At 38.5% G+C, this 26,500-nt stretch overlaps 2 protein-coding genes across 20 annotated transcripts in view; both read left to right on the plus strand.

Moving 5' to 3' along the window:
- Window positions 1-7,347, plus strand: part of dlg5a (discs, large homolog 5a) — a 71,630-nt gene extending 64,283 nt beyond the window's left edge. For 2 of the 4 annotated variants that reach the window (XM_084392079.1, XM_084392080.1), the window contains exons 28-33: window positions 198-394; window positions 493-636; window positions 2,438-2,565; window positions 2,807-2,916; window positions 4,910-5,019; window positions 5,666-7,347. In XM_084392079.1, the coding sequence (XP_084248205.1) occupies window positions 198-394; window positions 493-636; window positions 2,438-2,565; window positions 2,807-2,916; window positions 4,910-5,019; window positions 5,666-5,769 (793 nt within the window). In that variant the 3' untranslated portion in view covers window positions 5,770-7,347. The remainder of the gene's footprint in view (window positions 1-197; window positions 395-492; window positions 637-2,437; window positions 2,566-2,806; window positions 2,917-4,909; window positions 5,020-5,665) is intronic. The other 2 variants (XM_084392081.1, XR_014625644.1) reach the window with 2 other exon arrangements.
- Window positions 7,348-11,049: 3,702 nt separating this feature from the next.
- Window positions 11,050-26,500, plus strand: part of kcnma1a (potassium large conductance calcium-activated channel, subfamily M, alpha member 1a) — a gene marked incomplete at its 3' end in the record, with an annotated part of 181,367 nt that continues 165,916 nt past the window's right edge. For 13 of the 16 annotated variants that reach the window (XM_084392364.1, XM_084392362.1, XM_084392367.1 and 10 more), the window contains exons 1-2: window positions 11,050-11,142; window positions 11,600-12,524. In XM_084392364.1, coding sequence (XP_084248490.1) covers window positions 12,240-12,524 — 285 coding nt within the window. In that variant the 5' untranslated portion in view covers window positions 11,050-11,142; window positions 11,600-12,239. Of the gene's footprint in view, window positions 11,143-11,599; window positions 12,525-26,500 lie in introns of those variants that run through there. The other 3 variants (XM_084392356.1, XM_084392368.1, XM_084392359.1) reach the window with 2 other exon arrangements.

Below are 26,500 nucleotides of genomic sequence, written 5' to 3' on the forward strand. Positions count from 1 at the left end.
ATATAATTCACTGTTATTATAATGTATCATGTACGCTTACTAGCTCTCTAGATGTTTATAAACTTTATATTGATTGAATTCAACCTCTAGTTAAAAGCAATGTAATGCAACTGAGTCCATGTGTACTGAACTGAATCCAAACGTACAGAAGATTGCAGAAAGGCAGTTGTGTAACCTGAACTTATGTTCTGGTGCAGGATGGATCAGGAGTTCTACCGCAGACACAGTATGACTGAACTGAAGGACGAGACGGGCTCCAGTAAGACCCTCTCCACAGCCGCGCGCAGATCCTTCTTCCGCAGGAAACAGAAGCACAAACGCAGCAGCTCCAAAGATGGGAAAGACGTGGTAGCCTTGGACGCGATCAGCACAGACTCTATTCCATTCTTAGAGGGTGAGACTCTCCAGTATCCCATAATGCAATGCAGCTGAACTGAGCGTTTTGATGAGACTGATGTTGATTCTGTATTGTTTTTTGGGGGGTGTGCTCAGACTGTGTGAGCCTGGCCTATCAGAGAGTGCAGAAGATTGACTGCATGTCTCCCAGACCAGTGCTGATCCTCGGCCCGCTGGTGGATCCAGTTAAAGACATGCTGGTCAAGGAATCTCCAGGGAAATTCAGCAGATGTGTGCTTGGTACATGTCTATTAGTTTTTATCTTCAATGTGAATGCTGCTAAAATGATCTTTGTAATTATATAGTACTTGTAAATATTTATACATTTATGGTATTGATATTCATCAGTACTGGTTGACTATAATTGCATCTGACTGACACCACCCTTAAAATCTTAAAATACACATATCCTCATAACATTTTCAGAGAATGAGAGGAAAGAACTTGAGCTGTTTCAGAAATTTTAGTAGACCAAATGTTTTCTACTGTTTTTTATAACTTTAAAGATAAATTGTACATCAACTCAAAAAATGGTATATGAGATTACTCTGTATTTCTCTGCGTTGTCATTTATAAACAACAGCACTGTCAAATGCTCTAAAAATAATTGATTGTTTTAATGTCAGATTGTTTTAATTGTAATTAAAGAGGTAATGTTCACTTAATTGAAAAATACTTAAAGGAATAGTTCACCCAAAAACGAATTACTCACCCTCATGTTGTTCCAAACCTGTAAGACTTACGTTCATCTTCGGAACACAAATGAAGATCTTTTTTAGGAAATCTGAGAGTGTTCTGTCCCTCCATTGACAATCCACACAACTACCAACAAACGTGTAAGCGGAAGCTCAAGCTCAAACGTGCTGCGTAACACGAGAATGAACCTCATTGGTTCTTGAGGAAGCTCAAACGTGCTGCGTAACACGAGAATGAACCTCATTGGTTCTTGAGGAAGCTCAAACGTGCTACGTAACACGAGAATGAACCTCATTGGTTCTTGTGGAAGCTCAAACGTGCTGCGTAACACAAGAATGAACCTCATTGGTTCTTGAGGAAGCTCAAACGTGCTGCGTAACACGAGAATGAACCTCAATGGTTCTTGAGGAAGCTCAAACGTGCTGCGTAACACGAGAATGAACCTCATTGGTTCTTGCGGAAGCTCAAACGTGCTGCGTAATACAAGAATGAACCTCATTGGTTCTTGAGGAAGCTCAAACGTGCTGCGTAACACGAGAATGAACCTCAATGGTTCTTGAGGAAGCTCAAACGTGCTGCGTAACACGACAATGAACCTCATTGGTTCTTGTGGAAGCTCAAACGTGCTGCGTAACACGAGAATGAACCTCATTGGTTCTTGAGGAAGCTCAAACGTGCTGCATAACACGAGAATGAACCTCATTGGTTCTCGCACATCAAGCGAGCATGCTTGAGCTTCTGTTTACCACCACTGATGTGAGTTGATGAATGTTTATATGTGGATAAAAGCCTAAATTCAATCTGTTCATCATATAAAGCGATCGTGTCTCTTCAGAAAATTAGGACTAAACCGCTCAATACATATGGATTAGTTTTACGAACTCTTTATGAACTTTTTTAAGCATCAAAGTGGTAGTTGCGTAGCTGTCAATGGAGGGACAGAAAGCTCTCAGATTTCATCAAAAAGATCTTCACTTGTTCCGGAGATGAACGAAAGTTTTACAGGTTTGGAACGACATCAGGGTGAGTAATTAATGACAGAACTTTCATTTTTGGGTGAACAAACCCTTTGAGAGTAAAATCCATTTTTTTGGTTAATTTGTAATATTTTAACTATATAAAGGAGTATGTCCCGTTGTATACGTTTTTGCTGTTGTATCAAAATTGATACCTAGATACTGAAAATTTCACTGGTATTACTATTTAATAGTTTTGGTATCATGAAAACTGGAGTATATTAATGGAGTATACTGTCAGTGTCAGTAATGGATAAATGTCATTGGTTCAGCCTTAATCATGCTGTTGAATATGAGTGAGCTGACCTTTGTTTGTTCTGCTCATCCAGAGGTGATGAAGGCTTCTCAGCAGGCCATCGAGCGCGGGGTGAAAGACTTTCTTTTCATCGACTACAAGCGGAGGAGTGGCCATTTTGATGTGACTACTGTTGCCTCGATCAAGGAGTTCACAGAAAAGGTTTGTCCACGTTTCTGCTGACTACATCTCAGTCAATTTGTTTGTAATGTTAAATTGGAATAATACCACCACAATCTGATAAATAAGTAGATTAATATCAAGAGATGAGGTTCATGTTACTTGGTTGTTCTTGCAGGATTGCTGTCAGTGACTGTAAGCTTGTTTCTGTTTGCAGTCGCTCATGCTGTATGTGTGTAACATGACTCAGACCTGTTCTGTGCTGTGTCGTTCTCTCTCGTAGGACTGTCACTGTTTGCTTGACATTGCACCTCACGCTATCGAACGGCTTCACAGCGTTCACATTTACCCAATCGTCATTTTCATTCGCTACAAAAACGCAAAGCAGATAAAGTAAGTGTCCACATCCCTCTTCACACGTACTTTTCAGCGAGTTAAAGAGCCAGCTGAGCTCTTGGGTGTCCTTGCAGACCCTTCCAAAAACACACGCAGTCTCTGTTTAAGGCCCTCCTGGCACATTTTCACTTCAAAAAGTTCCTGTGCGCTCTCTCCCTCAGGGCCCCAGAGACATTTGGGAAACGGAAAGCAGTTTTACTGTGTAGGCTGCATTTGACTTGGAAGAACGGCTGTTAAATGGATGAATATCTTGGCTCACTTTTACCATAATGTTACACAGAAATAGGACATGATATATGACAGTGTAGGCAGCCGCTTCACTCTTTCTGTCTGTGTCTCTCTCCTTCGCTTATGCTCAAAGTTGTCCTCTGAAGACCGCTTTGTGAGATCCCCAGCCCGGTTTATCAGACAGGCAAAATTAAAGCCGACTCTAGACCCTTAATATGCATATCACGGTTTCACAGCATACTGTACTGATAGCTCTCTAGGGGTGTGAGACTTAAAAGAGCAATAAATCCCTGCTTTATTCTCCTGATAGTGCTGCATAACTGTGCCTTAAGGTCTTTTCTGTGCGAAGTTGTCAGAGCACTAATAGTGCAAAGTCGTCCCAACAGAGGTTTTTTAAACTGGTGATTTCCCAGAAGGATTAGAAAAGCAAGCCTGCACTCCATTACTATGGGGATTAATGCAGTCTTTGACCTGATGACTAGCACCTACTTAATATAAAGGCAATTAATTATTAATACTCAAGATCGTGACATCACGTCATGTACAATGACTTAAGAGGCTCTTGCTTTCTATGAAAACTCACACATATTCATGATATATTTGCCATGATTCTGTGCTTTTTAATGCTTAATAATGTGTTTTTTAATGAAATTCCCCCATGCTAAAACTTTTCAAATGTAAAAAATGCCACACAGAGACTTCAGAAATGTATGTATGTTTTTATGTATGTATGTAAGATTTTGTAAGCATATTGCGTAGTTGTGCTTGGAGTCAATTGTTTTATTTGTGATAACTTAATGAAACATGCCAAATTGTGCGGACATAATTTTTGACCAGGCTGTCGTACAAAGAAATTATGAACATATGCAAAAAAAAAGAGAGAACCAACGAAATCTTAATAACTGATTATGTTGTATTCAATGTGTGCTCTTCCTGTGAACGTTTTGTTTTTCTATAGACTTTTTTTGCATAGTAAAATAAAACTTAGTTTGCATTTTTTGCCAAATAATTTTGTCAGATAAATACCTTAACCAAGTTTACGGTTTTGTTCTTCCCTTTTATATATATATAATATATATAATATAATATAATATAAAAAAATAAATAAAATAATAATAATATATATATATATATAACAAAGAAAATATTTTTTGATAATTTAATTAAACTTGTAGGGTCACTCTTTATTTTAAAAGGGACAACGCACAATTAACATGAGCACGTAAGTTTACCAAATTTTCAAACTAATTTTCGTCCCCAGACAAAAGTAAATTGGCCACTACTGTATATATACATGCATATATTATATTATTATATACATATTGTGATTTTTACTAGAGAACTAATTTTTTTTTTTTTTTTTGTTTATATTTATTTTTAGCTATATTTCCCATCCCTAACACACTCACAGACTGTTTTTTTTTTTAAACTAGAAAACTATTTTATTTTGTTTTATTTTACTTTACGTTTATTGCCCATCCCTAACACACACAGACGAGACGACACCTGTCACAGCAGTGTGTGTACATGTTCGGTGTTTAGTTGTTTTGCCCTGCAGGAATCTTCTTCTCAAGGGAGTCTTAGTGATAAACAGCTGATGTCTTCATTTTACACCTGTTTTTATTATTATGTACAATCACCTGTTTAAAATGTTGCTGCTTAAACCATGTTTGTCTCAAAAGAACAATGTCATTGTGCCAGTTTAATCTTGTAATTGCATTATGTGTGACGTGTGAATGACTGTTTCTGTTTCCTCGTGTAGAGAGCAAAAAGATCCGGTTTATCTGCGGGATAAAGTCTCTCAAAAACATTCCAAGGAGCAGTTTGAGGTTGCACAGAAGATAGAGCAGGAGTATAGCAAATTTTTCACAGGTTTGTTTGTTTTTGTTTTGTTTTGTTTTTACATTAACCAAATAGTACTTTCCACAAAAAATATTAAGCAGCACAACTGTGCTAATAATAATAATAATAGAGGAAGAAATGTTTCTTAAGCAGCAAATCAGCATCTTAGAATGATTTCTGAAGGATCACATGACACATAACAGGACTAAATTACATTTTAAAATTAAGTTATTTATAAAGTTATTTTTACTGTTCTTTTGATCACGAAAGAAATAGCGTTGGTAATCAAAAGGGACTTAAAAAAACAAAAACATTTAATAAAAATCATACCAACCCCAGACTTTTGAATGGCAGTGTAGTTTTGTGAAAAACAAATTGAATTTTGTTATTTTCAGTTGCGCTGTGAACTTACAGGACAATACAAAGGCCAGTTCATTCATTTCAGAAACATGTTGTCATCATAATATTACTCAGTATCTTTCTCATAAGTATAAAATGGGTTTTACATCACCTTTTTATTTTAGGGACGGGGTCCCATACTCCAGTTGAGTTTTTTTTTTTTATATAATGTGGGTAATATTAATAATAGCTAATGATTAGGTAAGTCCAAATATTTGACTGGTATTGTAAAAAAAACAAAAACAATGAATCACTGTTTTTGTATGTTTCCTGGCAGGTATCGTTCAAGGAGGCACCTTCCCTTACATTTGCACTCAGATCGTGACTATTGTGGATCAGGAACAGAGCAAAGTTCTGTGGACGCCGCTGGGCTCTCCGTAGGGCTCTGAGACTTACAAACACTAGACTTTATACACTACACACTCAAAGGTACACTAACGTTACGAGCGTCATGTTGAAATAGTGATTTTTTTTTTGTGTGTCAATATTAATTTTTATTATGTTATTAATTGTAACTCTTGTTTGTATATATGTTGTGTGTGTGTGTATGTGTGTGTGCGCGAGCAGGATGATAGCACTGAAGTATTTGTTCGTTTCCATTGGTCTTCCTGACGGACATGTAAAGTTTTAGCCATGCTGCATTTAAGACACTCGTTTACAGAGCAATCAGTCAGTGAATATCCCCCCCACCCCCCGGCCGCCCATACGCAGCCCTGTACCAAAACGTATGCGCGACACCCTCCCACGTCCCACATATCAGCTCAAGGACTGAATCCTCGTCTTGTGCTTTAAGAGTCATTTGTGGCCAAGTTTGTTGTGTAGATGTGAGTGAGCGTTGCTTTGAATCGTAGTGCTTATCTATCAAGCTGAGACAGACAGCAGCTAAGCGGTTTCTACGGGCCAAATGGAAGTGCCTTTGGAGATCTACTGAGCGTATGACAATGGCATGAGGTGAAAGCCTGGTATTTAAACAGTAAAACTTCTCAGATTGCACTCCAGGGCTAGACAGACCACTGTGTACTATGAGATCTCGGAGCATTCTCATAGCAGAGCTTATATTTAAAGAGAATATCCCACGTAACACTTGTACACGTAAGCGTATGTATGCAATTTCATCGAAATATATAGAAATATATTTACTGTATTTTTACTAGGCTATAGGCCTAGGGGAGTGTGACGGAGCGGTCACGTCTTAGCAAATATTAGCATGTTCGCGTGCGTGCGAGAGAGCGAATGCACACGTTTCTGTTTGCGTATGTTTGTCAGTCACTTTTATATGTACTACACACTAAAAAAACACAAAGCATCACAGACAGAAAGGTTGCAGGGTAAACCTGAAATTGTTTTCTTAAATCTGTTTAAATGTTAGTGGCTTTTCATTGCTATTTAATTTTTTTTATTTTTTATTCAAGAGGCATGTTATGTCTCATGCAGACCAGTAGCCCCATTAATGTTGTGCCAAAAACATGTACTTTTTTTGTTTTGTTTTTCTGTTTTGCACTTCCAATGTTCTGAACCCTAAACAAATGACTGTTCGTAGGTTTCCAGTAGAATGGAAATAGGTACTATGATTTTTACTGTAAAATAATATTCATGTGTATCACTCCTGTTCCATACATTTCATTAACTGCCTTTTTTAAAGAAAAAGAGAAACACTGCATAAAAAGGGATTTCTTATTGCACAGTTTTCTTTTCGAAGCAAGATATCAGTCCGTTGGGTTGAAATGAGGCATTTTGTCAAAGTGAATCTAACGTCTAACTATTTTTCTGAATAGCTAGCGTGTGGTTTTACACGAGGGATTCGTCACCACAGAGTATTTAGAACGATTAGAACACAGGTACTGTTTCCATCAGGATTTCTTTTATTCTAAAAGAATGTGATTTGTATGAAAACGTCATTAATGCGAGAATAAAAGTTGTTTTCTGTACCACACAATGTGATTAAATGAATGAAGATGGTGTGTGTTTGATTGAAAGACGCGTTCATCTGACTGCGGGCTGAGATCTCCATCATATTAAGGGTGTTATACAGCGCCGGCAGATTGACATGTGCTGTAATTGAGTGTGGAGCTGTCTTATTTGTTGCTCCTCCTTGAAGCTGATGCGCTGCGTCTAACCGTGGGGAAGATGTGGCGTTAATTACTGGAACTAAGGTGAGCTCTCAAACAATACCTGCGTCTGTACAGCTGTCAGCTGCAGTTCGGGGTGGAAGAGTTGCTGTTTAACCTGATTCTGTACGACAAAAAAAAAAAATCTTGCCAAAGAGGTTTAGAGTCCTGTTTATAATGTTGACAACTTGTCCAGTCAGACCATCAGCTGACTGAGGAGAACACTACAGTACTGTCATTGGAACTTCTATGCTTTGATGAAAAGCACTGGTCAAAGGGTCTGTCGTTTGAAATGCACGTCTTTCTGAAGTTCACTTGATTCTAGTATAGAGAGACAGATAGATAGAAAGATAGACATATGCAGATACATATGGAAATGTAGATAAACAGATAGACAGGAGACAGATATGGACATATGTAAACAGATGTATATATATGGATGGATGGATGGATGGATGAATGATTGATAGATGATTGATAAATGTTTGGATGAATGAATGATAGATAGATGGATGGAAGATAGATAGATAGATATAGATAGAAAAGTGATAGTGATCATTTGTTAATTTCCACATATACATTTTTAACATTTCAAGAAAGTTAGCATTAATGTATAATAAACAAATGTATGTTTATGAAATCAACATTGTTATATTCATAAATTCTTAAAGTTCATAATGCATTAATATTGACAATATGAACCTTACTGTAAAATGGTGCAGAATATTTAAAAAATATATAATTTCCTGTTTTTGTATGTGTGTTTGTGTGAACTGTTCTTTGTCATTTGACCTATTTAAATCATTTGGGCTTTACTGTCCATTAGGATCCAATATTCCAAAACTTCACATCTGAAGTGCTTACTATAATGAAGCATATGCATTGCATTAATTCACGTATTTGCAGCAAAGGCTGCCACTTGCACATTAATTGTTTGTGAAACAAGCTTGAGAAAAACTGTATCCAAAGACTTAATTATCATAAAAGGCTGCTTTAAAGAGGCACTGAATTATAATAATGCGCTTCTAGACACGTTCCTCTTTGTTTTCAGCTGGCGTTTAAACAAGAAAGAAGAGTCATCAGGTAAGCCCTAGCAAACATCCCCCTGACAGAGAGGTCACGGTCTGTCCCACAGCACATTTCCTTAGTAAGAGATTCGTGTAGCTCTGAAGATGCCCTCGGCCATGCCAGCGCTGATTATTGCAGTTCAGTCATGAGAACTGAAGCTCCTCCCCCGAGCATGTGTCCTCATTTGGATCGTGCTGACTACTTGTCCTCAGCTCCCTCCCGAAACCACGGGAAGCCCTAAGAATGCCTTTTCGGCTTCACCCCGAAAGCAACACGTCCTTCAAGTCCCCTTCCTCTTCTTTTAGAAAGGGTCGCGTCTCCTGCTGGGGTATCTGTTTCCAGACAGCTGCTGACCTCTCTTCTGAACTTGAGAACTAGAACTAGAACCGGAGTGCTAGAACTGATCGATGTGGTCAACCATGCAAACGCTACATTTTTGAAAGTGTACCCTCTTCCTCCACCATCTGAATAATACTCCTGCTCAACTAAGCTTTGCATCTGTCAGCGATGCCGTTCTTTGACACGGCTCTTGCAGGAACCGGTTCTTTAGCCCTCTAAGCTGACAGCTGGGCACGTTTTCCAGGAAGATGACCAATCGTGGATCCTATTGCCCTCCATAAATAACACCACTGAAGCCAGGTCTGCAAGATCCAGGCCCTACCAACTGGTGGCCTACCAGGACAAAGGGCTGTGAGATGGAAAACCACTAAAAAGACACCAACACACTACACAAGACAGTTCACAATGTAGAGTTTCGACTGAACAGAAGGATGGAATGCACACAAACAGAGAAATATTGAGAGAAAAGAAATGATTCGATGACATTCGTAACATGATTTATTCCCCCCCGGTAATATGATTTTGTGTCACATTGAGTGACACTCAGGGTTGGGTGCTGTAACAGTCTTGATGTTATGTGGTAACCTTGGAACTGGAAGCTATTGAGAAACCACTTCCATGTTTCTGCAGGCACAAATATCAAATCACCAAGCTGTTTTTACACTAAACTTGCACTTTCACTGTTGTCCAGTAGGAGGAGAAGTAACAGATACTGTTTGAAAACTCAATAACATTGACATGTTAACATTATCCACTGATACTTACAGCATACAGTACACCAGCTGACAACTATTTACGAAGATTATGTTTCAGCTGCTATTTTGGTCAAGTAATAGCATCTCTCAGACAGTAAATCTCAAACATAAAAATCATAGATGTCAGTAAATCTCCTTCACACCTCATTCCGGTAATGTTTGTTTATATTTTGAAAATGGCTTGTTTTAGGGTCTCATTTCATAGCCTGTGAAGTAAAGGCAAGTCTAGCTTGTCATCTGTCTTATAATAGTATATAACAACAACAAAACCCAACATTTATTTGTTAAATTTTTACCATCAATATTTATACCTTGAAACTAGGCAAGCTATTTTTACAGGTTCCCAATAATAAGCTTATCTCTTATCCTTGACCTTTGAGGAAACAGCTTAGACCTCAACTACCAAATTACTGAGACAAAGACAAGGATAAACAGGCTGATGTGTAATGAAGTATCATGTTACATCTGAATGCACAAGACACACTGCTGTTGATCTTATAGGATTTAAATGCTCCTCACAAACACCAGAGACCATCTTGCTATATGCGCTAACTGTCCACATGTAGCATATGCTCAAATAAAGCGAGATAAATTCATTTAAAGATCTAGCCGTTCAGATGCTTTAAAACTAAAGTATTTGTGTGTTTTATGAAATTCTGGAAAAACTGCATATATTTTTTCAGACAAAACAAAGGAATTATAACAATGACATCACTTATTATTGTAAATATGACAAGAAACGCATTAATTCATATTAAAAGTTATAATTTTGATTGTTAAGTCAAAGCTTACTATGTAAAACCAGACTTTTTTCTTTATTTACAAACGTAATATGGAAGCTTGTTTCTGCCACTGAAAATAAAAAAGGTACTTAGACCTTTTTTTTTTTTTTTTTACATCACAATAATGGCTTTTTTTCCTCACAATTGCATGTAGCCTATATCTTTATAGCTAACTCGCATAGGCTAACTCGAGTTTATGCTTCTTTCTTTTTTCTTTGCAGTTACGATTTTATATCCCACAATTTGGACTTTATTTATCTCACGATTCTGAATTCTGAGAAAAAAGTCAATTATAAACGAGCGACGTACAAACGTGCATGGAAGTAGCCTATGCAATTTCCCGGGAAATACGTCCCCGCAGCTCTTAAATATGAATCCATATCATTTTACCATTAATCAGATTGCAAATGTACGCTGAATTGTATAGCTTTGGGAAGTCCCAACGCTAGATTCAGTTGCTCCAAAAGTATGTTTACATTGTTGGTTTCCCTCACTAGTTTGTCGGAGCGGCTAATGTAAAACACGTAATGGAGGTTAAGCGAAGTGATTACAGAACGATTTGAGCGTAGGAGCGGAATCTCTTGCTCCGCTCCACTCATAAGGGATTCCAGACCGGTTTGCAGACAGCGCGTTGGAAACACGCACATCTTTGACTTTGATGCGAAGAAAAATATACAAATAAATGGGACGTTTTATCTGATGGTACGTTAAATTATATATATAATATTCACTATTATAAACTATAATGTTTATAGAAGTGTTATATAGTTAAGTGATTTCACACTAGCAAGAGTGTTATGTGATACAGACAGCCCTGCTGATATTCATTACCCAGCATGATTGCAAACTGTGATGGTATCCGTCTTATTAGGGTTTTTGTAAGCACAACTCTTTAATAAAGCCTCTTAAACAAATCAAGAATGGAAAAGGTATGTCTAGTGTAAAATACTAACCTAACGTTATATGTTTTGTAAATATTATTAATCTGTGTGTGGTATTTATTTTCCTAATTGTTTCCTTCTTAGTTCTTGTTATGAAGATGTTTTCTAATGTTACCTGTTGTTGTACGTTTAATAAAAAAATATTTCCTATCATCTTTATTATAACGGTTTGGCTCCGCCCTCCTACCTGTAAATCTCCCCAACAATCTGTGGAGCAGATCTGACGGACTGCCTGGATCAGCTGAGGAAAGTGAATGGGGACATCGACGTGTCATTGAGAGCGGAATAGTCGCTGAAACGCCGATGTTTGAACGGGTTCTTCCACCTAGCCTCGCAAGACTACAAAGAGCAGCTTGATTCCCAGCTGGATAGCTTTGGAGACATTGATTAAGTTGTCGTTTATGAGCGAAATATCGATTAGACACCACTGAGGCGACCCTGTCACTGGATGGACAACAGAGAGCTTGGACGTACACAAGCCGCCTGAAGAGACAGCCGTTTGTCCGTTTTTCTCTCAAGAATCCACTGCTTTCTCACTGATAACAACAGAGACTACACGAATATTGGTTTTAGACTCCATTTTATTTAGAAGATATGGAAAAAGACGAGGAAAACCCTTCAAAATGAAAATACGAAGTCGTCATTAATGCGGATTTAAATGTCTCGCGCTGAGGGGAACGGACGCGCGATTTCTCCTCACGCTCTCCAAGCTGCTGTATTTCTCACACAAAAATATTATTTACACTGAGCAGACGTGGATAGAAAAACAGAGAGAAGAAAGGAGAGGGATATTTGAAGCAATATGGCTGATGGCTGGGGTTGGGGGCGCTGGCAGGAGCTGTCCAAAGCTTCTTCTCAATGCTAGTGGCAGATGGCAACGGATCCCATGGCAGCAGCAGCTCTAGAATGAGTAATAATTACAATTTTAATAAAAATCCGGACTCTTCTGTCTCTATATCGAAGATGGACGTGATCATTCCATTCTCACCAGACGTACCCTGTGACAACAATGGTCAGCGCATGTGGTGGGCTTTCCTTGCCTCATCCATGGTGACGTTCTTCGGGGGTCTCTTCATCATCCTCCTGTGGAGGACCCTCAAGTACCTGTGGACTGTCTGCTGCCATTGCAACATCAAAAGCAAGGTAATGCATCTCAAGCCCCTTTCCCTCTCCATGAAAAGCACCATTAGCTGGAATTAAATGATCATGTTCTCTGCGTATCTTTATAAATAAATGACATTTAGATGGCAGTGGATTGGCCCTGATAGAAGTGATTCATTGTTGGGAATACACTGGATCTGCATGACAATATTGCAGCAAGCAGCAGTCATTCTGAATAAACTACTCAGAATGATGCACAAAGCCCAAACATCTCAGTATTTATTGTATAAAAGACCGTGGTGAAATTGAATTCGTGTAATTTTGTCAGCAAACCTGAGCCTTTCATATACAGTATAGGCCACATATTTTCCTTCACAAATCACATTATTTAGATGTAAAAGCTTTCAGTAAAAATGTATCAATCGTGTTTTGGGCCATAGTTTTGTTTTGAATGATGTAGAATTTTGTTTTATACTTTTGCTTCATGTCAGTGGTTTGTTGATGGATAAAAATTATGAAGATTCAAAGCATAAACAAGTCTTGATGTGAATCAAGAATTCGAGATTTATGCAGATGTGGATGCAGTCAGTAACCTGGTAATCCATTTGAACTGTTAGATTCACTCTGTAAACAAGACGTTGAGACTCAAGATGAAGGCAAAATGAAGTTAATATTAGACAGCATTTATTCATACACTGCCTTGAAAGCCATATATGAACGTGTAGGTGTTAAACTGGGTATCTGTTAATTACTTTTCTTAGTGGTTTTAAAAATATATGCTATTTGATTCATTATGGGCAATACAATTAAAAGCAAGCCAGCACGTTTATAATGTAGCACACGGTCATGTAGGGACACAGATTATCTTTCACTAAACAGCCATCCTCAACTACAAACACATTTTAGTGTTTGATTTTCGTGGGAAAACAATCCAGACCTGTTGCTTGCAATTGTGCAGTATGAAATATAGTTTTTCTTTTTTATTCTTCACATCCATTCAATTTAGTAGTAATGTGATGGCTTCCATTAGGCACTCAAAATGGACTCTGTGTGTGTGATTGCAACAAAAGTGTGGCTTATCGTCTGCGTGTCCATCTTTGACGGATTGGCTTCGGTCCAATGTAAATGGAAAAGTGTTATTTGCTTCTCTGGAGACTCATTGCAGACATAAAAACGGACTGGTTACCCAAAGCTTCATTTTGGCTGCTTCAAGTGGGATTTGAGGAGACAATATCCAGTGAGTTATAATTAACCACATGAGGCCTGCATGGATTCAAACAGCCAATACGGTTTAATCCCTATTAGTACCTACTGACTAAGATATCTGTCTGGGAATGACTTAAAATACAGATTAGATGGTTTGTCGTCCGGTTAGTTTGTCAACAGCCTTGGCTGTGGGGTGTTTTTGTTTTTAAATGGTTGACATTATGAAATAATGACGTGTTCCTTCTCGTTCGGATGAGACTGTGTTGAACTTTTTATTTATTTAAATGAAAAGGGTTAAAGGTGTCCGTGAAGTCACCAGTCTTCATTATCATTTAATTACCTACATGTACAAGCGTTCCAGCAAAGCAGAGCCTATCTGAAACTGACACTGTAGCTCATCCTCTTCGGATGGAGGTTGTTAAAACACAATCAGGCCTGTGTTTATATCACTAGCTGTTGGGAAGCCTTGATTAAGCCTTGTTGTCGTCTCTGGGATATGATGTATAAGTTAAAAAAACGGTTATTTCGCAGCGTCAGTGTTTCCCTAATCAGTTCAGTGGCTGATGACAACTTATGTGCCATTGGGAATGAGCATGTTTTGCCAAGTGATATCTCACCATATCCCGTTTCCAGAAAGACATGAAAATGGCGCTGGGGATAATTGTGTTTCCTTGTAGAAGGAGAGTCTGGAGGGTGACTTTGTGGATGGGTATTGACACTCTGTTGCAAGGGGAACGTGCTTATTAGTAGCATTAAGAGGCTGAAACGTTATCCCTGTGCAGCTGACTGCGGACGGCAGGTCTTCCAGGCATGGTGTCAGTAATGGGATGCAACCATAGGTCGGCCATGTTGAGCAAGTGGGTGAGACTGAAAGCATGCCATTATGTCAGTCATATAGACGCACCATAGAGTAATGCACCTGGAAAAAAGACTCCAAATCCAGAGCACATCATCTTAGAGTTGTTCATCTGCACTTCCTTGTTTTGTATCAGACTTTACGGTTTGGTTATTCAAAGTGTCTTTCCATTGTTCACTAGGTGATAAGTGCCCCTAAGGTGCAGTTGCCATACGGAAGGAATGGTGACTTAGTGTGAACACTCTCTCTCTCTCTCTCTCTCTCTCTCTCTCTCTCTCTCTCTCTCTCTCTCTCTCTCTCTCTCTCTATCTCTATCTCTCTCTCTCTCTCTCTCTCTCTCTCTCTCTCTCTATCTCTCTCTATCTCCCTCTCTGTCCTCTGTGGCACCTTGCCTGAGGCTCCAGTTAAAACGCATGCACTTTAAAGTACAATACCTGTATTGAGTCTTTAAGGGAACAATTTGTGTCCTTATTAAGGGGGAAATTGTAATAAAGATGCTGACTTTTAGATTTTGTGGGAATTTTATTTCTAGCACAGGTAGCAGTAGCAACACTACTGTCCGAAAGAAACAAAATTGCCATCTTTTTATTTGAGCCAAGGAGGTTTATTGGTGTTGAAGTCACGTTGGAAATGATCGTTATTCACAAGAGCATAATATGATTTCCACTATCAAGTTGTATTTACCAGTAGATGAAAAAAAGAACAAGCCATCTTATAATTTACTGTGATATAGTTTTTTTTTTTTTTTTTTTTTAAGGAAAATAAAAAATTTAATGTATGCTTTAAGATGATGACTTTAAGTCTTTTATTGAATCAGTGTTTACTTTTTGTATCGCTGCTTGGTTTGGCAATCCCACATTGACAAATAGGAATAGGTTGAATAGCCCTGTTAATGTGGCAGGAAAAGTCATAGTCAGTCAAATACAGCCTTGACATTTATCAAAGACAGGTTTTAAATAAGGCGCATCAATGTTAAGAAATATAGATCACCCATAATATAAAGAATTTCAATTGTTGCCTTCTGGGCGTCGTTTTAAAGTGCCAGGTGGAAGAACAAAAAGATTTAAGTTACTATTTTTATTTTTTCGGTGGCTGTTGGTTTAATGAACTCTTCATAGGTAGATTACTTTGATGTGAACTATGATCTGTGTGATGTGCATTATACAGTATATTGTTTGTGTATTATGTATTGTCTGTATGTTTTACCTTCTGCTACAAAACTAGTTTCCCCTAAGGGGGGCAATAACAAAACAAAAACCATCAATTACATTCCCAGAATGCAATTCAGTTTGCACACATTTATTTGTCCGTTTGTTGAATCAAGCTGGGTAGTTGCATGTTGCCATCTTTGCTTAAGGGCACTCAGTTCTGTGCTCACCTTTTTGAGCCAATCATTTGAGCCGTGACTAATCACTCTAGAGCCACGGGAAAATTGTGACACTGATTGGTCGATGGCACCGCAAGATCGTGCACAGTCCCAAGCCTTTCACTGGCAACTGTCCCTCCGATGCATGAGCTGTGATGTCAGAGGGAGGGAACAGGGAAAGGTTTCCAAGACACATTAGAATACATGGCTATTTTATATTGGCTGTCAGTGGAGAAAAATGCTCCTTGTTCTCATATTGTTGTAGTTGTGATTACATCAATCAATCAGCCGAGGCTACCTGCCATTAGCAACACAAAAATTCTTACGTATCTACTGCACCTTTAATGATTTTGCTTAAGGCAGAGACTAGCCTTAAATGGACACTTTTTTTTAATGACCTAGCCTATGTTTCAAAAGTTTCTATTTACATTTTGCTCAAGGTTGTTTGATATTGTTAGTTTGAGTTTGATATTGATTTATATTCCATGTTTATTTAATATTGTTTTGTATTTCTGCTCTAAATTGCTTTATTTATTCTCCTGTCTTGTTTTACGGGCAAATAACGGGAAGGTGTTTACCAAAAGCTATTGCTCCTTGAAATGAGCCTTTTGCTTTTCCATCCAAAGATTTAGTCCGATTGCTCCTTGACTGCCGTTTCCCATTTAAAGCTCACAACGTTCTCTGACCCACTGGAGGGTTACGTCTCAAATGAGGCGTGTGTTTTGTGTGCATGTGTTATGAGACCACAATACAACGATATTTTTATAGACCTAAGGCTGAACTTTGTATTTTCATTAAAGCACTCAGAATTACTGAGATGCCTAGTAAGTGGGTTTGTTGAGCGCCTGTGTAACCCCTCGTGCTTGGCAACACACCAGCTGCCTTTGGGCTAACAGGCGGACAACACACACCCAAAGATCAGCTGTCCCTCTCACTAACACTCTAACACAATGTACCCTGTGAGTTCTGTGCCCGGTACATGCGCCTATAGCTCTATTACCAGAGAAACATCAAATTATTTTAATTGTTGGTAGATACTTGGGTTCTTAGGTTTTTAATATGCAAATGAGTGCGGTGGAAGAGCATGTTGTGGAAGTCAAAGGACACTTGGGTGTTACTTTTCAGTAGTAATTCTGCTTTTAATTAAGCTTTTTCGAGTATAGTTCTTTTTTTTCCTCTGGCTTTTTATTTTATTTTTATTTTTTAAGGTTTGCAACAAATTCCATCTTGAAACAGCTCAGTAAGAATGGTGTGAAATTGATTTGCTATTGATCCCAACTGACAGTTTGTGTTTTTACGCCTCTTGAATTGATATTTGGAAATGTTTTTAAATTGCGCATCTCCTTAGGGTGTCACGTTGACTGTTTGCTGTTGTCTATATGACAAACGCGTATGCATAATAAAACTGGGGAGAGGGCTTCTCATGCCATCATGTTGCAGTATAAAAATATAAAAACGTCAGATTTGCATCCATTTGTTGCTGCAGCCACTAGGATGGATCATAGTTGAAGTGAGCGATAATGATGTATGAAGTAGGGCTGTCGCGATAACCGCAATATTGCAGTACCGCGCTACTGACAAGCCAACCGCAGAGGAATTCAAGTAACCGCAGCAACCGCGATATTCGCGCGTTTTCTTTTTTCATAAGGCTATACCCTTCTTGTTTTGAACTTCGTGCATGTGTATTGAATGTTAAATAAGTTAATAATGATAATAAGACGTGGTGATCATGGTTTTATCATGGTGATTTGTACAGGGGCTTCGTGGATTTGCACTTAAGCCTAAACAGACAGTGAATGAGAGAGATCGACTGAGCGCGTGCGATTACCTGCGTCTGTCTTTGAGGTCAAGTCATATACGTGAAAAGGTTGCCGTGTCCAAGGAAAGTTAAATATTTGTCCTGTCATCCTTTTAACGTTTAAAATAAAGGGTATTTACCATGAATGGCATCAGCGACAGCGCTGGTCAGCATCCACAGCGCGAGGAACTCGCGGTCGCGGGAAACAAAACTCAGTGAGTCACGCATTGAATCAATGCCATTTGTCTCTATGAAGCTTCAGCGTTAGCCATGCGACGCATTGCTGGTCAGCTGAGCCTTGAAAAGTGGAGCTCAAAGTTAAAAATAATGAATCTTTTAATGAATCAATCAGCGTTTTTGAACGTGTTGTTGAATGAATGGTTTAATGACTCACTCAAAGACAGTCCGTTGCCGTAACAACTGCGCGCTGAGTGACAGGCTTTCAATGCACAGAGGCGCTGTTTAGTTTCGGTTTATTGGTTACTGAAAATGTACTCGTTTTTGTGCATGCTGACCACATCGGGACACTTATTTATATAGCAACAAATAAATATAAATAAATCAAAATAAATTAATAAATGCGGTAAAACCGCATATCGCGCTATTGAGCCACTCAAAATTACCGCAAGGGAAAATCCTTCACCGCGACAGCCCTAGTATGAAGAAATTGAAACTGACAGTTGTACCGTCAAACATGTCTATTTACTACTGGATTTGTGTGTTGAACAGTACAATTGTATCCCCTGATATGTGATATTCTTACATAGTACTTTAATAACCGCAGACAAAGACACGTCGTCAAAATTGGTTTATGTTACAATGTGTGGCTACACAGAAATTACAGATCAGTTAATCCGTATTCAAAGTTAGTGTTTCATTGCTGGGAACAGAGATGATTTAGTATGGGAGTGATATTTATGTGCTAGGCCTCTGAGTTCCTTCTAGCATACCGGCCATAGAGGCCTGACATTACTGTCATGTGTTGTTGATACTGGCGTGAGCGTGCTCTACAAACCCAGGGCAAAGACTGACAAGTTTCCACTGATGTGGTCAAGACATGGCAACCAATCCAAGTAAAACTAAGGATTCGCCCACTTTTGCACTGAGCCTCTGCCAGGTACTTCTAATATTGTAGTTACTAAATGTTACGTTAATAAATACATACAATTTTACTAAAAAAGTAAGACAAAGCTCAATTAAATACAGTGGGATTTGAAAGACCATTGGTGAACTTTTTTTCCTATTAGATTATATTATCAGAATGTCTTAATATTTTGTGTCTTGCTTATGTGTTTTGTTAAAAGGTCATTGTTACAATTCTGCTTATTTGATTAGTGACCTAGAAATAGTGCGAAATCATAAACATTTCGGCTTCGTTTGATATCTCACTCTCAATGTTCCTTTGTTTTAAGTGTTTCTTTCCATTTATCAAAAAATTTGAACCCCAGATTTTTGTGGCCTCAGACATTTGGCCCCCCTGTGTTTGTTTCAGGACTGGAGAGACATTCTCCACTAATGGCAACACCAGATCTTGCTGGCTGGTCAAAACCGTTAGCACATGGGAAAAGATAGTAGGATGACCATTGCTGGAGCTCACAGAGAAAGCCGCTGTTGACTGGTTCAGCTGCTGTTGTCTTTAAAGAGCCTTGTGTGTGTGTGTGTGTGTGTGATCTGTCTGCAGTCAAAGCCACCATGTGCTCTTAGCTCCACTAACCCCTGGCTAATAGGAACTAGTTTATATTAACAGTTCATATAGTCAATTTGGAGTTCAGTGGAGGACAGCTTTATGAAAGCTGTTTAAGAGTTACAATTAATGACTATCATTAATAGAGATTCATCAATGTGAATTGTTGGTCCTTATGAAGTAATCACAAGGCCTCTCATAATCACGGTTGTGTCTGCATGAGACGAAGGAGCTCTTGAGCCTTGAGAGTAGGCTCTACTTTTGGTAACACTTTCCTCTCAAACATCTTTGGTACTTACCGTTGTGAGATGAAAATGTATGCATAACTGATGGGGCAGTCCGAGCCCTTCATTTAGAGAGTTAACTGGACGCCTATCTAAACGCGGCCCCTGCTGCCGGCTCCTGAGCTCTGATTCGCCCGCATCTCAATGAGCGTAACATCAAAATTGGTGCTTTGATTGGAAGCAGTGATGCAGTGAGCAGGGGAGAGGAGAAGCGAAGGGTAGAGGACGTTCCTGTGACCTTCAGGGATGTGGGCTGTGCTACCGAAACCTTGCGCTGCTCTGTGATTTGGCTCCATCTCTCCCGTGTTCTCGCAAGCTAATAACAGGTTGTGCTTCTGATGGCAGGCGGCAATTTTAATAACCTGCTTGGCTCTTAGCATGCACTACAGCACATTGGTGGGATGAGATAGTGCTTTTGATGTGTCTGCAAAGGTTATTCCACAAATGTCAGGCTGGTTTAATTGAAGAAATGGTACAATTTGCATCTCTCAACGGCTGTTTCTCAGCTTGCACTCTTGAAAGCTTTTTAAATGAAACCACTTTTTTTTTTACCCGATCCTAAGGATGTGTAAAAGCATTTATTTAGATTTTTTTCCACTGGGCTCTAAAGGTGTTTCATTTGTTTAAAAAGTAATAGTGGAAGGAATACGGCTCGTGAAAAGTGAGACGAGTGTTTGTAAAATAAGCTGTCATGTGTTCTGCACATGACATGGCATGTAGACATCATGTATCCTACATATGTTGTACACAGTGAAACTTGAGTTCATTGTTGTAGGTCTTGGAAGAAAGTGATTTAAACTGGTGTAGTTTTATTCAAGTTGATGTTGGGCATGTTTCTGCCCATCTTGTCTCATTACATTAGTTACTTTATGTATAATGTAAAAGTACAGCTTTATGTTATAAATAAAGTAGCTGTACTTTTTGCACTCTTGTGTTTTTCTTTTTTTTTTTCTAAAACATATTTAGAATTGATCTGCTTACAGGTGATACTGGATGTTTTTAATAGTTTTGATTAGAAATAATTATTTTACACATTTTGTTCTTCATTGTATGCTGTCATCAGATCAAGGTGTTGTTAAAAGTGGTATTTATTCATGGTTTATTGCTTTCTAAAAGTGTTTTTAGAAACATGCACAGTCTTGCACTAATTATGCTTAATAACCTGACAGCATGTAAGGTCATGTAAACAGTGATCATAAACTGTGAGCAAAAACGATTGGCACAACGATTTTCCCCCATCAGCCTGTTCTTGCTTTACATGTCTTAAACAGTGTTCTGATGCTTTAATCAATGTGTGCGCGCGCGTATGCATGTGTCTTTATGTTTTGATGTCAAAAAGGGAGAAAACACGATTTCAACATGTTTACAATGTCAATTTTTTTTATGTTGTTTGAATGCGATTATTTGCATGTAAAGCCAGTCATTTTTTTAGAGGTGTAAAAAAAAAAAAAAACATGATACTCTTTCGTTAATATAATCCCTTATAGCAAATGTTCTAATTCTTCAAGCTATGCAACATTCATTAAATAGTTAACACCTATCTACTATCTAAAGATCATATAACAGACACAGGCACAACATATTTGATCCCCATAAACATTGGCACTTTTTTTTTTTTTTTTTTTTTGAGGTTGTGAGACCAACTGATAGCACAAGCACAATTTTTCCTTGTTGAAGAGCTCTATATCCCTCATGAATCACGTTCAGCACACTTGAAAATTTGGCTGCAGGTATAGCGGAGGATTTTTTACTTCCGGGTGGATCACCTATACTATTGGTCCTCCTAATTGTCAATCATTCTGGTGAATCAATCAAACTTATTCAAAAAGTGGAGAGGGCGGGTCTTATCTAAAATTCGGAAAGATCCTCCACTATACCTTTAATAGGCATCTGCACTCAAAAAATAAGCTGTTGAACGAACTTGATTAAATTAAGGAAAACTTTTCCACGAAAATGAATTACATTTTTCCAACAAAATCTAATTTGTTTGAAATGATTTATTGTAATCTTGTTGTATGAACTTAAATTAATTTAGTCATTCCTGCTAGATAAAGTTTTGTCAGGTTGACTACATTTCATTTTTGAATTCGCCTAAAATCACCAACATTATAATTTTAGCTAATTTGACTCCACAGTTATTTCCATTGATAAAAGCTACTTGTGTTCAATTTAATTAAAACCACTTTTTACAGAATAATATTGAATATTACTTATGCAGGTCTGCGAAAGAGGTTAAATTCCTAGTGTATACTGAGTGCCCACAGCCCTAAACTAAACACAGTCGCCACTCTTCTGCATAATGGTAACCACAAAATTCTAAAACATTACAGAAAGTCCTCTGAGTTTCTAACATAACTGAATATTAAACACTAACATTAACTAACAAAATCTTTCCATTTACAAAAAAAAAACACATAAAATCTCCTCCTCCTAATGCAGTCCCTTGCAAAGCATGCTGGGAACTACAGATTCACTGCCCAGTTAGTTGTCAACAAAAATGATTCATGTAGTTTTCACACAAATTAATGAAGTGAACTTCAGTTTTTTTGAACAAGGTTGATTGAACACAATTAAATTAATTTGTGACAAAATATTAAACAATCGTGTTTCTTTAGCTTATTTTAATTCATAAAATTTAACAAGAGGCAAAAATTCCTTTTTTGAGTGTGGGCTGGGTCCACACTAGCAATCTTGTTAACATTCAGGCAGTCCTGCACATCTTAAGAATTCTTCTCATTCTTCTTCTTCTAAGTGCAAGAATAATTTTCTTCGCTCTAGCGCTGCACTACTACTTGAGTGTGAAGTCTCTTCCAAGGTTTGGATGAGATGTATAAAACACAAGTGTTTCCGCCTCAGTGATTCTGCTCAGAATCAGGCCGTCAGCACCATGGAGAGCTCAGTGGAAGAGTTTCAGCTGCACCAATCCAGACACTGGACCGTTTAATGCTCAAATACATCTGCTTTGATGGAAGGTGTACAAAAATGTTTGGGATGACTTTAACGCAAAACATCTGAGCTCGTCGTAATCAAGAGAGTGAAAATAGTGACAATTGTTTTATTGAAAGCTAACATCTGTTTGCTCTGAATGAAAGCAGCTGCGACCTTGTCATCTGTGCAAGTACATCATGTTGAAATACATTTGATATGAATGGGCAGTAAATGACTACGCCCCTATACAGCTTGGATTTGGAAGACTTGTTTGTCTGCTTTTACACTCTCCCAGTTATGGTCTGCAATTTTTAGACATTTACACATGTGGCTGCTTTCATTTGTGCACATGCACAGCTGTTTATGTTTTGGTTGTTAATTATAGCTGGTGGAGACCACTAATTGATCGCTATTTTTCTTCGTTGTGAAACGGTTGCCCTGAGAAATACTTGTGTAAATCATACATCTTTTGTGTATATTTCTACCTTCCCTCAAAGTTAACAATAATATTTAAATCATTTAAAATTAAAGATCAGTTCTGGTGCCTTTCTTGAATGTGAACTATTTGACTAGCTAAATAAAGCTATGCTTAAATAAATTGTGGATAAGAAAATGTTGGGATGGCCTAAAACAGTGTGAATGTCCTCAGTGCAACCCGTTGGGTACGTGAAGAGCGATGACTGTGCTTGCTGTACTCTCAGTGCAGGGATGATAATGGCTTCTGGCATACGTTAAGGGTTTTACCATGTTTCAGAGAGCTGCTGTTCTCTCTTCAGATTTTGCTGCAATAGCCTATTTTGTAAGACAATACTGATTAAACATCTTCCTTGATTTAGTATTAAAGAACTGTGAATCGTATCTGGCATCTACCCTTGAATGTCCTTGAATGCACCCTAGACATGGAGGATGATTTTGCATTATATTTCACAAGGACGTCATTTGATTTGCTAATTCTGGTTTGGTTGGTGGGGTAGAGGGGGCTAAAGCCACACAGCTGCTTTGCTGAGCATTGTCTCAAAGCAATACAACTGCAGAGAGATGAGAACTGGCACAGGCTCAAAAAAACCCAGCTTGGCCCTGCTCTCTTTTGCTCTCTCTTTTACTCTCTCTCTCTTTTGCTCTCTCTCTCTCTCTCTATATAACTTCTTTTTTGCCTCCAGCAGTAGCAGCCTTTTCCAACACGGCCTCTCCCAAATCCTCAAAAAATAAACATTAATGTTATTAATATTTAATATTTAGAAATAAATAGAATTGTTTAATATTATTATTACATATTAAATTCATACAATGGTATTTCAAAGGCCTTCAGGTTACGTTAAGGCTATGTTTACAGATGATATACTTTCCACTTGTTTTGTCCTGTCTGTTTGGATTCTCTTAACATTCAAATCCACTCAGGCTAGACATTTTGATCAGAAATTGTTATTTTTACAATTGTTATGACGGTAAAGTCTGTAATAATAACTACCAATATTTTAGAAAGAGTGGTATCCTTTTTTATTTATGTAGTATTGACTTGGTACTGAATAGGGGTGGCACGGTTCACAAAACCCACGGTTCGGTTCGTATCAAGGTTTTAGGTTCACGGTTTTCGGTTCTGTACGGTTCTTGTTGTTATTTTTTCTTTTAATCTTTAACACTCCAAAAATTTACTTCAGCATATGATATATAGCTTAATTATCTATTTATTTATTTCATAAATGGGGCGTGTTTGCAAAACACAGCTTCTCATTTCCCATTTCGAAGTAATATAGTGAGTAAGCGGTCACTTACAGTGGCCCTGGAGGTCCAACCATCTGCAGTGAGAGCTACGTGGGCTGTGTCGGACAGTTCTTTGTCAATTTCTCATCGTGTCTCATAGGTGTAATTTACGGGTGGGACATGTACCCACCACTTTTTGCCAGGGTCGATATCTCGCGGCACGGACGTACCAATACAAATAAATAAAACATCTCCAGTTAACTAGCAAATTATTCGTTTCGTTCGTTTGTTAAATAAGAAGCAATCTAGCGCTGATATTAGTTTTTTTTAATCAAGTGACCCAAGTCACCAAGTTCAGTCGCAACACCGGTTTCATCACTTGCCCACCGCAGCACCGCAATATCCGTATTTTCTGTCACCAGTTGACTAGAGTTGTATGATCACGCTCAACCATTCAAGCGCGACAAAACAAGAGACCGCGCTGTAAGTCCTGCCTATTACACACACGTGCGCACACACGGAAAAGACGCGCGTCAGTATCGAGTTCTCTTTTCGGCCTTGAACAAAACATAACACACACACAAATTATGCCAAAATAACGAATAATAACGAACCCACCATTCAAAACACTGTGGCTGAATCCGAAATCACACCCTATACCCTCAAATCGGGCGTTATTGTTCTCAACATGATCTCAAGCAGTGAAAAATAGAGGGCACTGACAACACGCTGAAAGACAGGGCCGAGCAGGTTATATTTAATATGAAACAAACTCTCAACTTTCAAATTTGGTCAGTCAAACAAAAATAAAATAGGCCTACCGTTTTTTGGCTCTTTAATGTTTCGTGACAGATTGCCTCAGTTAAAGCCAAGTTCAAATCCACCGAAGTTAATCAATAACTCTTCTGACTGCGTTGTCGCACAAAAATGGTGGAATTTGATTGGTCAGATCGCATGTCAATCAAACTCAATACGAACAATGAATTGATGCCATGTAAAAAAAAAATTACATCACTCTAACACCCCCCACCCCCACGATGAAACCGGTATTACCGGTGTTGTCACAATTCGATTAACCGGTGGGAGAATATTATCACCGTCACATCTCTACTACATAGGCTACGTGAAACTGTCGATCTATTCACGTGAAAAAACAACATAGTGGAGTAGATCTCATTAAATGTCTAAGTAAACCCAGTGTACTATTTAAATCGATTGCTGGACATCATAATGTTATTCTACATACATCTGATTTATGATTTAGCATCGTATTAGCACGGGCACGAGGCTACATTGCGCATGCGTCGAACCGTGCGACGCACACACGCACCAAACCGAGACAAGCGAACCGAACGGTTCGGATGTTTTTTCATGTACCGTGCCACCCCTAGTACTGAAGTGTTGTTACTTATGAGAGTCCTACTCCATAGTGGGCAACATTTTATTCTTTGTTATTACTGTATAACCTGTTTCCCTTTATGGAAACAAAGGTCCACTCTCCACAAATAGAAGGCATTGAGTTAGGCCTGAGCTGTGGGACCCCTGCTGTGACCTTTGACCTCTTCAAATAGGGTCAGGGTCATAGTTTCCCAGGTCACTGGAGAAATTAACCAGCCTCTCTCGAATTACAGCATGAGAACAGAACATTTTTTTTTAACCCAGTAACCCAAGATAGGAGTGGCGTAGCAGTTACACTGACTCAAAAGACATGTAACATGCTCTTTAATTACCTGCTACACTTTTTGATTGTGCTCGCTGTCCCTCAAGCTCACACATCCATTTCTGATGAGCTGTCTGTCCACTTCAGTTTGTTTAAAAATACATGCGGAGGACGAAACTACAGATTCTACAGTCAGCAGTAGCAGTTGTCTGCTTGTTTGTGCTCATAAACTAAATTAATAATGCCATGCTGTGTAAGTGACATGATTCAATAGCCGTGTTCAGATGCACTGCCTGTTTTACTCGCTGATTCATTTGTCTAATTCGATGGCTGTGGCTGCAAGCAAGGCACCAAAAAAGCTAAATGCACAAGTCAAGCTATAGCCTCTCAATGAAATGAACAACACTCTATATTTAGGAAAAGGTTTTATGGGGGATTTATTGCTGTCTCAGAGCACACCCTGCCCTTGCCGTTATGATTTTCCAGGTACCTGCAGCTCTAGGAGCTTGACATTTAGCCAAAATAATGCCATGTC

This window comes from Rutilus rutilus, assembly GCF_951802725.1.
Source record: "Rutilus rutilus genome assembly, chromosome: 20".
NCBI lineage: Eukaryota > Metazoa > Chordata > Actinopteri > Cypriniformes > Leuciscidae > Rutilus > Rutilus rutilus.